The sequence below is a fragment of the Oscarella lobularis genome, chromosome 2 (assembly GCF_947507565.1).
Source record: "Oscarella lobularis chromosome 2, ooOscLobu1.1, whole genome shotgun sequence".
In the NCBI taxonomy this organism is placed as follows: Eukaryota; Metazoa; Porifera; class Homoscleromorpha; order Homosclerophorida; family Oscarellidae; genus Oscarella; species Oscarella lobularis.
Window position 1 is genome coordinate 3,136,462 of NC_089176.1, and position 14,138 is coordinate 3,150,599.

General features: G+C 49.0%; 3 protein-coding genes across 3 annotated transcripts; 2 read left to right on the forward strand and 1 right to left on the reverse strand.

Annotated features, from left to right (window-relative positions):
- Positions 1-45: 45 nt before the first annotated feature.
- On the reverse strand, positions 46-6,539 carry LOC136184063 (uncharacterized). The gene is made up of 23 exons (XM_065970896.1): positions 6,285-6,539; positions 5,898-5,954; positions 5,783-5,839; positions 5,410-5,479; positions 5,109-5,341; positions 4,443-4,740; positions 4,306-4,385; positions 4,190-4,246; positions 4,077-4,140; positions 3,996-4,022; positions 3,763-3,938; positions 3,637-3,708; positions 3,280-3,343; positions 3,060-3,220; positions 2,893-3,001; positions 2,272-2,829; positions 1,668-1,849; positions 1,516-1,611; positions 1,098-1,256; positions 825-1,036; positions 712-752; positions 555-654; positions 46-457 (listed from the first exon to the last, which is right to left on the reverse strand). Exons 1-23 carry the CDS (start codon positions 6,399-6,401, stop codon positions 250-252), a joined length of 3,198 nt encoding a protein of 1,065 aa, XP_065826968.1. The 5' UTR covers positions 6,402-6,539; the 3' UTR covers positions 46-249.
- Positions 6,481-11,160, forward strand: LOC136184069 (uncharacterized). Its single transcript, XM_065970906.1, has 9 exons — positions 6,481-6,906; positions 6,965-7,060; positions 7,120-8,335; positions 8,387-8,562; positions 8,617-9,164; positions 9,223-9,336; positions 9,396-10,654; positions 10,712-10,887; positions 10,945-11,160. The coding sequence occupies exons 5-9, from the start codon at positions 9,076-9,078 to the stop codon at positions 11,056-11,058; spliced, it is 1,752 nt and encodes a 583-aa protein (XP_065826978.1). The 5' UTR covers positions 6,481-6,906; positions 6,965-7,060; positions 7,120-8,335; positions 8,387-8,562; positions 8,617-9,075; the 3' UTR covers positions 11,059-11,160.
- Positions 11,161-11,272: 112 nt separating this feature from the next.
- LOC136184070 (uncharacterized) lies at positions 11,273-13,004 on the forward strand. The gene is made up of 5 exons (XM_065970907.1): positions 11,273-11,431; positions 11,487-11,600; positions 11,652-12,481; positions 12,536-12,711; positions 12,762-13,004. Exons 1-5 carry the CDS (start codon positions 11,343-11,345, stop codon positions 12,894-12,896), a joined length of 1,344 nt encoding a protein of 447 aa, XP_065826979.1. The 5' UTR covers positions 11,273-11,342; the 3' UTR covers positions 12,897-13,004.
- Positions 13,005-14,138: the final 1,134 nt, after the last annotated feature.

Genomic DNA, 14,138 nt, shown 5'->3' on the forward strand with positions numbered 1-14,138 from the left:
GAAAACGCCTCGAGAGAGAAGCCTCGCGCACGCTAACACGTCCAATTGGGGTATTGAGGCTTCTTTTAGGCACTTCAACTATTCATGAAATTTATAAAAAATAACAACTGCTACTCAAGTTCGTCTAGTTCTATCTGTTTATTCAACTACCTTAGCGGAAGATCCTTCTACGTGTCCCGGTCGCCTTTCATCTACAACTGCAAAAATGCATTCCTATCTATTCCAAACAGCCTCTAGCCTAAAACGCCTCTACGAAACGCTAGCAGATCGACTCGTCGGCTCCTCTGAGTCCAAGTCGCTGACGGACAGCCACGGATTATTCGTTCGATTGGAATAGCTTCTGGATCGCTTCGACGTCGCTTGAACTCGAATAGCGTGATTCAATCGGTCAATGAGATGACTCATGGTGGGCCGATCTCTTCGTTCGGGCTGCCAGCATCGTTTCATCAGCTCGTATCTGACGCAAACGCGAAAGCGAATTAGAACCACGCCACCCGCGATGCGAGCCAAATATTGCATTAGGAATTATTAAGCGAGGGAGACCATCCACTTACATTTCATCAGGACACCTGCTATGGGGCTTGTCCATTCGGTATCCAGCCTTCAAACAGTCGACCAGCTGGTCGTCTGCAACAGCCGGATATGGATGACCGCCTGCACGAATAATATACAATTTGTAATGTAAAGCACAAAGTCTGATAGCCCTCTCACCTAAAGTGAAGATTTCCCATAAAACAACACCGAATGACCACCTGGAGAAAAAGATGCGAGATTATAGAGAGCAGACTACGTATTTTTCTCTTTCTCTCCGCGGTGCAACTTACACGTCGCTCTCCGGCGTAAACGTACGATCGAGAATCGCCTCGATGGACATCCACTTGAACGGCAAAAAGCCGCGCTTCGACGTGACGTACTTGTCCTGATAGATGGCGCGAGCGAGACCGAAATCGGACACTTTGAGCTGTCGATTGTCGCCGACGAGAACGTTCCGACAGGCTAAGTCGCGATGAACGACCCCTCGACTATGCAAGTATTCCTGAATAATGAAACGAGGCATTAACAGTCGCAATCTCCGGCACGCGGAGAAAGGGGCTTACGATTCCGAGAGCGATTTGACGACCGAAGGTGACCAGTTCGAGCGGAGTCAAAGAAGCGCCCGCCGCGTCGACGACGACGTACGGACCCGGACTCGGCTTGTCTTTGCACGTGAACACGTCGTCGTCGTCGCCGTCGCCGTCGTCGTCCGCATCGGGAATCTAGAAAAGCAGGCATATGAAATGATAGAGGAAATGATGGACAGTCACAGTCGATCAACGAATAGAAAAAAAATGCGTCAGGCACGAACGTCTCGAGCGGCCAAAGAATTCCAAACGAATCCTTTCTTCGCATATAAACCGGGTTTCGACGTTGATAAACGCATTTGACTTATTGCTGCTGGCTGATACCCTACCCGAGGCCTCGGGGTTCGGTATAGCAGCAATCCTGATCGCGTTACGTAATAAAATGTGAGGTTACCTCTTGAAGACGTTTGACTTCGTTGTGAAAGCCTGGCTTCGGCTCACGCGAGTATTCGTTCATCAGAGTGCCGGCTGATTCGGTCACAGATGACGCCTAAGGGACACGCATTCCACAGATAAGAAAAGAGAGAAGGCGATTTGTCCACGCACCGATCGACTCTTCCGCAAAAACGTCAGCAGATCGCCGTTGGGAACGTACTCAATGATGAGCATGAGAGGAAGGCTCTGCGTCACCGAGCCCAGTATGGAGACGATGTGACGGTGAGAGCCGATTCGTTTCATCATCGCTATCTCGGCGTACAAGTCGCGCTGTTCCTCCTCGTTCGAAGCATCTACGAGACAACAATGTCACAGTTAGCCGAAGCCCTATCCGTCTAGCAACCGCAGAAAGCGTCCCAGGAACTGCTTCTTATTAGAACATGCACCCTGGGACTCGTTTTTGCGATGCTTCATACAGTTACAGTTACAATGCTCAGAAATAGGCTTGGAGGACAACAAACGCGCTTCCTTTTTTTTTCGTATCGTTTCATAACGTTCTTTAGGACGTCTTCATTGAAACCTCAATTCCCTCCCTTCCTACTAGACTTCATCGCGCACGCGTTTCTCCATACAAAAGCCTTTACAAAAGCCTCCTCTTGCCCCCCCCCCCCCCCCCCCTAAAACCCAATTTCGTAGAACTCGGAACCGGGGGAGACTATCCGCTAACTATAGTAACAGGACGTCCCACGAAGGAGGAAATCCTGCTCCGCCTTACCTTTCAGCATTTTGATCGCAACCAGTGTTCTAGGAACGGTAAAATGAGCGGTAGCCGCCGTCACACTCGACGCCGAACTGTTGAGCAAACCGCGCGTCGACGAAACGCGAAGCCGTTGCTGTTCCGAAATGGGAAGATGAACTTGCATTTGCTCCGTCGGCGCGGCTTGGAGTGACGGCTGCATCTCGATCTGAGCAGCGGCGGTGCTCATCGATCGGCTGACGACTTCGGCCTTTACGACGACGCCGAAGAATCCTTCGCCGAGAAGTTCCAGTATGCGAATTCGACTCGGATCGACTTCCCAATCGTCGGGACGACACTTGGGCGTGAAGGGCTGTCGTCGAGGAAACTGGCCGTCGGCGGTGAGACCGAGCGACGTCGGAAAGGTGGACGATGCGATAGCGGCTTTCTTCTCCGTTCGCCGTCGATGGCAGATGAGAAGAATCGACGCGACGATGACGATGACGAGAACGACAGAAATGACGGCGATTATAATCGCTACCGTCGACGACGATCCCGATGATCCCGATCCCGTTCCGCCGTCGCGAGCGGACGGCGCTGCGAGAGAGAGAGAAAGAGTTCGCGTCTCACGGGAGACTTATTTCCTCTGATCTTGCTTACATGTGAAGAAATTTATCTCTTCGTCGTGAGCGCCGTCAGAATTTGCCCGCACAGCGACGTAGTAGTCCGTATCCGGCAACAGGTCGGTTAGCAGGTACCTGCGTGTTGACTGTTATGCGCAGAGAAACAATATAAAAAATAAATAAACATGTTCTCGGCGCTCTCACCGGTCGAAGAGATATACTGTTCGCTGTTCTGTTAGCAGACGCTTCCCACCAAGAAATCTGAAAGCCTTCCAATTCGTAGTAGCCCTTTGAGACGTACCACGCGACCCTGATGTTCTTTTCCACCGCTTGCAAATCGACCTTCTCCACCAGGGTCCAGATGACTAACACCGAAATAAAATTTCTACGTGCTTTGACTGCTAGAATACTTTTCTCAACGCACGTGGAAGACGAATTTTCTGCTCAGCTTTAGCTTTGACGTGGCCGTCGCTACTCAGAACGCGTACCTAAAGAAGAAGCACGTCCAGGGAGGAGAGCTTCAACCAGACTGCTCAAGAAAAACCGCGTTCTTTTTACACCGCCCTTGCTACGTATTGGTTACAAAATTCTGACAGTCCATTTTTAGCGCCTACAACTGGGCCTCTTTTCGTAGATGAAATATACAATTTTTTTTTCTGTTTCTACAGTGCAAACGAGCCGCGAACTAAATCAGACGTAGTTTGGAGGAAACATGTACAACTAGCAGCGAAATGGTAACGGCTAGTGACAAACTGCATGGACGGGCAGACCTCCCACTTACCTCAAACGAATAACTGCCTTTCGGAGACAATTCCTTCACAGATTTCACGTACCATCCATTCACGCTTTCGTTCTAGTACACAAAAGAACGTCTCGCCATTGAACGAAGAGCGAATGGATGACCGACAGTATTTATCGAGATGGGCTTGTTCACGTTGTTCACGCTCTCTCGAAAGTACCAAAGTTCGTACTTGGATACGTCATAATCTACGACGGGTGTCTGCCAACTGACATTTGCGGCAAATTCTTCATCTCCAGACACGACAGCGTATGTCACGGTCAAATTCTGAGGCAAAAAGTTCTCTTTCAATCACAGAAGGAAAAATTAGACGTCGTTGAAAATGGTGGTAAAATTATTACCTTTTGGACACATGCTGTCTGAGCATTCTACAGAAAATTCGATATAGAAAGAATGCGCACTATACTGTAGATTGTCCTTACCAGCACGAATTATTGTTGTGTCAACAGCAGGAGAATCTATATCCTTGACAGGATAGGAAATTACCTGAAAAGCGAGTAAATGTAAATAAAAAAACGCGAGCTCTTCGCAGTACGTGAACGGTATATGCGCGGCCAAGTTGTAAACCGGTCAGACGATGTTCTGTTGCAGACTACAAACAGAAGAGCCGGAAATTACCCCCGAAGTGATTTCGACAGTATCAAAGTTTACAGCTGGTAAGAATAGAGAGGAACCGCAATCATTACAGTTACTGACGAATATCTCATAGCAGCTCGGTTGAACTCCTGACACTAAAAAGACAAAACAATTAGAAGATCTCTTTTCTCCCCCCTCCTCCACTAGCTCACCGGGAGGGTCCCACGTGATGTTCACGCTGACGCTACCCTTGACTAATTCCATATTTCCGTGCTGCATGTTCGAAGGCTTTTCGGGATACTGGCCAGGAACTCCCTCGCAATAAGACGGTTTGTCCGTCGTGTAGATATCACCCGCTTTGTAGTAGAGACTGAGATTGAGAGGCGCGCTCCACGCGTTGCTGAACCCCCGACCGCCGAACTGGTTATAGACGCCGACGCGAAATACGTAGAGACGCGCCGCATTCGGCGCCAGAACGATTTCCGTCACGTTGACGCCAGCAAAGAACGTCTATATCGAGGACGGGAGAAGAGAGATAAGGTAAACAGCAGCGCTACGACAACATAGGGGAGGCGGGGAGAAAGATCGATTCTGTGGGAAACATAGGATGCGAGAAGCTGGAAAAGTCATCATCATAATAGAAACTCTCGCGTTAAAATCCGCACTACAAAAGAGCCGATTCAAAAGCGATTCAAAAGTAAAAAAGAGAGGGACTCCAGACACAGCCTTGCTATGAACCAGACTAACTTTCTTCCCGTTTACATTCTTGGGGAGATGACAGTCAAATTACTGTCCTGAGGGACAAAAGGGATTCCTAAGCGACTAAGTAATCTGGGCTACACAGGCTGCTCTCTAGATTTAAAAAAAAAAAGACTCACAGGATAATAAGACGTCCACGTCAATCCTTTCAAATACGTCGAGTTCGTCGACTGGAGGCGCGTGACGTCGACGAATTGGACGACGAACGAGACGCCGTACTTCGCGTAGCTGCTATCCGCGTAAAGTGTCGCGATATCGACGTTCCACGAGAGCATGAGCGTTCGTCGATCGAAACTCGGCGCATTGACGACTTTCGTTGGAAGCCGTTTTTTCGGCGTTCCACTCGAAGCGTCTATTATTATATAAATCCATGCGGAATCCCCGTCGCGGCGCGTCGACGCCCCTGTCTCCCCTTCTTACCGTCGGATCTGATTTGATCGAGAAACAGACAGGTCGACGTACAGTTGCCCTGATTCGCGTCGAACTTGGCCTAACGACACGAAATGCATTTAGTGGACAGATCGACGCGCCGATTGGTCAAACAAACACGGAGTTCGCGGAAGGGAGAAACCGCATGAATGAAAATGCGCGCGCGATAAACTCGATTTTTCTTTCCGCGAGACGTCGATGAGACTCCCACGCCCGATCGGCGCGTCACAGCGATCGTATCGAGCGCGCGAGACCCCGTACCGCACGCGAAAGCGACCAGAAAAGCGGCGAAATTCGATTACGACGCGCCGTCGAGCGTGACTCCCCCCTCCCCTCCATTAGATCATGCATAATTCACGCTCACCTCGCACTCCTGCATGCACTTGCTCTTTGTCGGAACGTCCAGGCACGGTTCAATACACTGCATAAAAAGAGAATTGTGCACGCGATCGTCTTCTTTTTCATGAGAGCGCTCTCACTTCGCCGAAATAAGGCCCAGCGCCGTAGGGGCCCGTTCCGAAGTGGCCGCGCGGCGTCTGCAAAAGAATCCATTTCGCGTTAGTAAAAACATTATTGTCGCTCTCGGTTTGTTCCAACAACAACAGACGGAGACGTACGAGCGCGATCGCGGGAGGGAGAACTTCTGCTCGACTGGCCTAGAGCCATCTGACGACTAATTGCGTTCGCGAGTCGGCGCCAGGGCCATTTTCTCAGGAATCAATAGCAATCTAGTTCGACCGCGACAACTCGGCTAATTGACATGAGTCGGTTCGCCTCTCTTTTCGAAACAGCGAGAAAAGAGGGTGAACGGAAATCGACGAGGATCTTATGAACGTTTTTCTCGCTTGGCGTCGTGTGTCTCTTACGTCCGGTGTGTAGACGAGACAGCGCGCCGCGCAACGCGCTTGGAGTTCGTGTCGCTCCACGGCGGCGGCGACGACGAGGAAGGCAAAGGAGGACACGTACACAAGCTGCGGAAACATTTGCTTGGTGTGACGCGCTTTGAAAGGGCTGGATCCGGACGTCGGGACGATTTTGAGCTTTGTTGGGATGAGACGAGACTTAAGTGACCGCTCCGTCTGCGATCCAAACTCTATTTAGATCATTCCGTGTGTCGGTCGGGCGAGACTGCGTGGTGAATACGTCACGGGATACGCTGGAGGATTAAATAGTGTAGCCATTTAACCTGTTCGTGCCTACGCGCGCGTTCTGCTCACGTCACACCTTCCGCGCGAAAGTTGAACTCTGCGTCATCATGATGGCGGTCCAAGCCGATTTCCAAGCACTCTAATGCATTCCGGATGCGTGGCACCGCAACCCTCGGCGCAATTACTTGACGTTATATATAGTATGACTCGAACAGTTCCCACTTGAGATTCTCACGTGACGACCGCTAACAATGAAACCGCTTCTTCTACTCGGAATTGTCGTGCTGCTTGTCGTAGCGTCTTTGAACACCGTGGTCTCAGAGACCTGCTTGAATTACGGGTCAGAACGTGACCAAATCAAGTCGATCAAATCATGCATCATTCTTTCGTATTCGTAGAAAAATGGTCTGCCACAGAATTTACCACGTTATCGAAGCAACAACGGACTGTAGCTTGATGAGAAAACGACGACAGATTCGTTGGGACGCGCCCACGTAATGACCTTCTATTGTTCCACCAATTGAACTCGAGTAACGAACCCTCTCACTCCTAGGCGATGCCCACTGGTTCACCGTCTCGTCGAAAAGAAGACAAAATTATTAGAAAAAGTTTTGCATAAGAGCTCGGACGAGTTTTCGACACCCTGCTATCCAAATTGTCCGGGGCACGAGAAGGTAGTGTGTCGCGTGAAAGTTTGCGCATCGTCAACGTCCCAACGCTATCGTGTGACAGTCGTCAAACAGTTTATGGAGCATAAGCACGACTATGGCAAAATTTGCGTCTTTGTCAAGGGAAAGCATCAAGTGTGCTGCTACAAGAATGAGTGCGATACTATTCTCATACCCACGGACACTCGAGGGCACAAACTAATCATGGAGATAACGATGGAAGTCAATAAAGCAAACGAAAACGAGTTTTGTTGCGAAGGTGGATTACGCGGCTATTTCGTGATGTTCGATCCTAGCCTGTCGTCAAACGGCGTACCACAAGCGTCCGTGACTGTCAATAAAGTCACTGGCAGGGAGAGTCTTACCTGTCCGTGCGAAAGCGACAAAGAACGCATCGACGTTGGAAAAGAACTCTTCGGTCGTCTCGCCGCAACACCAACTCCTGGCACCGCAACTCCAACTCCTCGCAGCGAGCCCGTTAGGGCCACGTTTGCAAAACAAAAACGACAAGGGAGGATTTCACTGTTTAGACAAAGACAAACGCTTGCAGAAATTCTTCGACAGCTGTATGGTCCGAGGCCTCAGCCAAAGACTACCACAGCTCCTCCGGCTACCACAGCTCCTTCCATTACCACAGCTCCTCTAAGACTAGTCCACCTACATTTCAGTCGTGTCCAGTTTCTTGTGCCATCCCAGATGATGATGATGATGATGACTTTGACAGCGATTTTGACGATTTTGACTTTAATTCTTCTTGCAACGTAAACGAGCCCACGTATCACCTGAGATATTTCTTCAACTCGACGAGTGAAAAATGCGAAGAATTTTACGTCGACAACGTGACGAAGTGCAATGAGACTGATCCTCACATAAATTGCTTTCAATCGTTAGAGTCTTGCCAGAATAGATCTGAGGCTGCTGACTTCGATTTTTGCCCTTGCAATCACTCGCTTCCCTTGCCTCTATTTCCATTTTGTCATTTGCGATACTTTTTTAACTCGTCGAAAGGACTATGCGAAGAGGCTTATATAGACGACGTGGACAAATGCAATTCATCTATCAACTGCTATAAATCGCTGGCATCTTGTCAGAAAAAATGCAGTAAGACAGAAAGCCACTATGCGTGATAACAATTTACTTATTTTTCCACAGCAAATGTCTGTCATCTTCCGTGGTCGGAAGGAACGGGAGATAGAAATGAGATACGTTACTACTATGACTTCAAGGAGAACAAATGCGTCAAGTTTTACTACAAAGGCATGGGAGGCACAGGAAATAATTTCAAGACTGCACATAACTGCCAAAAGGAGTGTGCTCTGGCAGAACTGGTAAGGCACTGGCAAAGTTATCAGAGAGATAAGCCAAGCGACTAAATGTTATAGGGTATCAATGGTTTGCAAAATTGCCTCGAACATCCGGATGAGTTCAGCACGTGCGAAAACGACCCGAAATTGAAATGCCTCGTAGACAGTATGATGCAGTGCTAAACCGAAACATTCCCAATTCCCAACGTCTGCGATCCAAACTCTATTTAGATCATTCCGTGTGTCGGTCGGGCGAGACTGCGTGGTGAATACGTCACGGGATACGCTGGAGGATTAAATAGTGTAGCCATTTAACCTGTTCGTGCCTACGCGAGCCTACGCGCGCGTTCTGCTCACGTCACACCTTCCGCGCGAAAGTTGAACTTTGCGTCATCATGATGGCGGTCCAAGCCGATTTCCAAGCACTCTAATGCATTCCGGATGCGTGGCACCGCAACCCTCGGCGCAATTACTTGACGTTATATATATGACTCGAACAAGTTTCCACTAGAGATTCTCACGTGACGGCCGCTAACAATGAAACCGCTTCTTCTACTCGGAATTGTCGTGCTGCTTGTCGTAGCGTCTTTGAACACCGTGGTCTCAGAGACCTGCTTGAATTACGGGTCAGAACGTGACCAAATCAAGTCGATCAAATCATGCATCATTCTTTCGTATTCGTAGAAAAATGGTCTGCCACAGAATTTACCACGTTATCGAAGCAACAACGGACTGTAGCTTGATGAGAAAACGACGACAGATTCGTTGGGATTCGCCAACAGTCGCGCCCACTCCCACGTAATGACCTTCTATTGTTCCACCAATTGAACTCGAGTAACGAACCCTCTCACTCCTAGGCGATGCCCACTGGTTCACCGTCTCGTCGAAAAGAAGACAAAATTATTAGAAAAAGTTTTGCATAAGAGCTCGGACGAGTTTTCGACTCCCTGCTATCCAAATTGTCCGGGGCACGATAAGGTAGTGTGTCGCGTGAAAGTTTGCGCATCGTCGACGTCCAAACGCTATCGTGTGACAGTCGTCAAACAGTTTATGGAGCATAAGCACAACTATGGCAAAATTTGCGTCTTTGTCAAGGGAAAGCATCAAGTGTGCTGCTACAACAATGAGTGCGATACTATTCTCATACCCACGGACACTCGAGGGCACAGACTAATCATGGAGATAACGATGGAAGTCAATGAAAACATAAACGAGTCTTGTTGCGAAGGTGGATTACGTGGCTATTTCGTGATGTTCGATCCTAGCCTGTCGTCAAACGGCGTACCACAAGCGTCCATGACTGTCAACAAACTCACTGGCAGGGAGAGTCTTACCTGTCCGTGCGAAAGCGACAAAGAACGCGTCGACGTTGGAAAAGAACTCTTCGGTCGTCTCGCCGCAACTCCCAATCCTGGAAGCGAGCCTGATAAGGCCACGTTCTCAAGACGAAAACGACAAGGAAGGATTTCACTGTTTAGACAAAGACAAACGCTTGCAGAAATTCTTAGACAGCTGTATGGTCCAAGGTCTCAGCCAAAGACTACCACAGCTCCTCCGGCTACCACAGCTCCTCCGGCTACCACAGCTCCCCCGGCTACCACAGCTCCTTCTAAGACTAGACCACCACCACCTACATCTCAGTCGTGTTCAGAAAATACCACAGCTCCTCCGGCTACCACAGCTCCTCCTAAGACATCTCAGTCGTGTCCAGAAATTTCGTGTGTCATCCCATGTGATGATAATGACTTTGACAGCGAATTTGACTTCAATTCTCCTTGCAACGTAAACGAGCCCAAGTATCACCTGAGATATTTCTTCAACTCGACGAGTGAAAAATGCGAAGAATTTTACGTCGACAACGTGACGAAGTGCAATGAGACTGATCCTCACACAAATTGCTTTCAATCGTTAGAGTCTTGCCAGAATAGATCTGAGGCTAATGGCTTCGATGGTTGCCCTTGCAATCACTCGCTTCCCTTTTGTCATTTGCGATACTTTTTTAACTCGTTGAAAGGACTATGCGAAGAGGCTTATATGGACGACGTGGGAAAATGCGATACAGCTGATCCACCCATCAACTGCTATAAATCGCTGGCATCTTGTCAGAAAAAATGCTGTAAGACAGAAGCCACTATGCGTGATAACCATAAAATGGTTACTTATTTTTCCACAGCAAACGTCTGTCATCTTCCGTGGTCGGAAGGAACGGGAGATAAAAAGGAGACTCGTTACTACTATGACTTCAAGGAGAACAAATGCGTCGAGTTTTACTACAAAGGCATGAGAGGCACAGGAAATAACTTCAAGACTGCACATGACTGCCAAAAAGAATGTGCTCTGGCAGAACTAGTAAGCCACTTGCAAACGCTATCCGAGAGATAAGCCAAGTGACTAAATGTTACATAGGGTATCGATGGTTTGCAAAATTGCCTTGAACATCCGGATGAGTTCAGCACGTGCGAAAATGACCCGAAATTGAAATGCCTCGTAGACAGCATGATGCAGTGCCAAACCGAGTGATTGCAAAACATTCCCAACGTAGACAGGATATTTTGTCTAACCACGTCTATGAATAGCAGGTTCACATTTCGTATGTCGCGAAGAAATGATCTCACTGACCTATCCATGAGCGCCACAACCCGCGTGTCTGATTTTGATCCGTTTACCCCCCGGTAGAAGTCTAGACAAAGCTGGCTGTTCTCTTTGACCTTGAGCAATTCCGGAAATCTCAATGATATATTGTTCCAAGGCGTCACGATAAGAAACAGTTGCAAGCTAGATTTTCGACTGGAAACTATACTGCGATGCTAAGCTACGCTGTTCTAATTTTTGTAGTCGGAGCAGCCATTTCTGTTGCTCACACCAATGCGGCAGAGTGCACAAGACGAAGAGGGTTAGATTCGGAGTGAGTGACGGTCAGAGCCAAATGATTGTATATTCCGGCTTAGGGGAATGGAATGCTACAAGCACTTCTACGAAACTGAAAAGACCACCGTCTGTTCGGCAGCAGGGCGACGAAAACGATCACTGATCTGGTGGCAAGAACCCCCCAAACCCACCCCGTGAGCGCGGAATAGTCCAATCAAATAAATACAAGAACATATTTCTTGCAGTTCATGCACAACGGTCCATGTTCGAGTAGAGAAAAACGTGACGTTGCATACAATGACAATGGACCCAACACTAGGCATCTTTCAGTCCCCCAACTTTCCAGAAGTCAAAGAGGAAAAGGTGACCTGCCGCATAAAACTGTGCGGTTCCTCGGAGAACCGATTCCGCGTGGATCTCACCCATCAGTACATGAACCCGGAAGAAATGTCGGTCAGCAACTGCGTGAACGTAAAGGGTCGCGGTCGCATGTGCAACGGGCGGAATCTCCTTCCCGTCGAAACGGAAACAAACAAACTCGTCATGGAATTTATCGTCGAGCGCAAGACCGACCACGAAGGCGAGGGCGGCGTGCGGGGCGTTTACGTCGAACTGGGGCCGAATGGCGAAATCGTCGGAAGTTCTGACGCCGGTGACCGCATGTCTCGACGCAGCGGCCGCGACGCCATCGGCCGAGAGCCGTCGATCGTGAACAAGACACAACTCGGCGCACTGAAATCGCAGTTGGAGCAAGTGATTGAAGAGCTGAAAACAATAGAAAACCCCTTGGGCGAAAGTCCACCGACGGGCGGAGGTATGACGGTGTCTCACGACGAAAGCGACTTTCGAATGGACGACTTGGCGGATTTCGTTCCTGATCAGTGCGACTTGCCTTCACCTCCGCCGGCTCACTACAGGACAACTCAAATCGGCATCTATTGTCACGAACGCTATTTTTTCGACAAGTCGAGCGGCCAGTGCGAACAGATCTATTTGTCCAAGAGAGGCGCTGAGATATGCGATTTGAATCAGAGAAACTGCTTTCCCAACAGCCAATCATGCGATAAGATATGCCGTAAGACTCCGGCACTGTCGCCTCTCTCATAAGTTATCGTGGGTGTGATTATAGTGTACGTCTGCTCTTTGCCTAAATCTCAAGGCTACGGCGACACGCTGAAGGTTCGATACTACTACAACGCCGAGTTGAACGAGTGCACTACATTCTTGTACGCCGGTAACGGTGGCTCCGGCAACAATTTTGAAACGGTAAAACAGTGCGAGCATCGGTGCAAGCAATCCATGGTGGTAAGAACGGCTAATGATACTCTGTCTATGACTTGAATTCGACTATATAGGACAAATTACTGATGAGCGACCTCAAAGACGTCGCAATGCATCCGGAAAAGATGAAAGAGTACGAACAGAATCCCAACACGAAGTGGATGATGGAAAAGCTCCATCACGACGGTTTTCATTCCCAAAACAACTAAAAGACACTAGGCGACACCAGTATTTATAACGATCACCTTTTTTTGCTTCAGAATTTTTTGCATGGTAAAGACATACATGAGCGCATTAGAGCAGCGGGTACAAGCCTACGATGTAACCCACGCAGTTCAAACCCACGCCATGTACATCACAGCCTCAACACGTTTCCCACTCCACGCTAAGAATGCACTAACAAACGAGATGAACTGACTGGGAGTCACTTCATTTGGCTCACTCCACCCCGCGACTCTCTGGACGGTGACAGGCATGTTTACGACTCTAACGCTGTTTCTGGCGCTCGGCTGTTTCTTCGCCTCAGGCGTAATCATTGATTCTCGCTCTTATGACGAGCTTGTCTCGCCGGCAGCGACGTCAGCGTAAGACCAATTTTCCTCTTGTGGGAAAACGGCATGTTTACAGGCTACCGCAGGATGAGAGCCGTTTATCGTTTGAAGTATAACTCGACGACCAAATTCATCCCATCACAACTGAAATGCGGGTACGTGACAGAATCAAACTGTGGCAGTCAAAAGCGCTCAATCAATTGGAAGCAGAAGTATAATTAGGCGTACCGTCATACACATGTACACGTACGAACCTGACTACTTTAGATGCATCAAAAAGTGGAAATGCCACGAAACGCCGTCGAAGTACGAACTGAAGACGACGGTGACACGAGAGATCGTACCGGGATCAAAGCAGACCCTCGACTCGCTCACGTCCCGATTGAGCGCGTCGAATCGCAAAGTAATCGCCGCCGCCGACCGCGCTCTCGCCGCCGACGCGTACGAGATAGTCTGGCGCGTGTGTTCGCCTCAACTCAAAAGCGTCTTGATACACCTAAGGAATTTCTATCTACATTCGCGCTCCGTCGACAAGCCGCGACGCTGCATCGACGAGTGGGTGGACATCAAGGAGAACCTCGCCGATATCGGCGACGATCAGACTAAGCGATGCGGCAATCTCGGCGACGTTGTGTATAGGGGGAATCATCGCTGTTTTTGGATCGTCTACAAGACGTCGTCAAGCGCGGGAGGGCGGGGATTTCAGGGTCATTACGCGCTCTCGCCGCCGAAGGACAAGGATGGGAGGAACAATAAACCGGAACCTGTCAGTAGACGATCGAAATTCGAATCTATAAACGATTTCATTTCTTCGCTTTCTATATATAGGATCCCGATCTAGAGAAAGCGTTAGACGGTATTTACAGTCGTCACGTCGATCCGTGTTGTTATTGGCGAAAC

Coding starts and splice junctions, on each gene's coding strand:
- LOC136184063 (XM_065970896.1), bottom strand. CDS start 6,401: ATGTTTCCGCAGCTTGTGTACGTGTCCTCCTTTGCCTTCCTCGTCGTC. Junction 5,342..5,409: donor CGATCAAATCAGATCCGACG/GTAAGAAGGGGA, acceptor ATATAATAATAG/ACGCTTCGAGTGGAACGCCG. Junction 4,247..4,305: donor CCTCTCTATTCTTACCAGCT/GTAAACTTTGAT, acceptor TTCTGTTTGTAG/TCTGCAACAGAACATCGTCT.
- LOC136184069 (XM_065970906.1), top strand. CDS start 9,076: ATGAAACCGCTTCTTCTACTCGGAATTGTCGTGCTGCTTGTCGTAGCG. Junction 10,655..10,711: donor ATCTTGTCAGAAAAAATGCT/GTAAGACAGAAG, acceptor ATTTTTCCACAG/CAAACGTCTGTCATCTTCCG. Junction 10,888..10,944: donor AATGTGCTCTGGCAGAACTA/GTAAGCCACTTG, acceptor AATGTTACATAG/GGTATCGATGGTTTGCAAAA.
- LOC136184070 (XM_065970907.1), top strand. CDS start 11,343: ATGCTAAGCTACGCTGTTCTAATTTTTGTAGTCGGAGCAGCCATTTCT. Junction 11,601..11,651: donor GAACCCCCCAAACCCACCCC/GTGAGCGCGGAA, acceptor TATTTCTTGCAG/TTCATGCACAACGGTCCATG. Junction 12,482..12,535: donor ATCATGCGATAAGATATGCC/GTAAGACTCCGG, acceptor GTGTGATTATAG/TGTACGTCTGCTCTTTGCCT.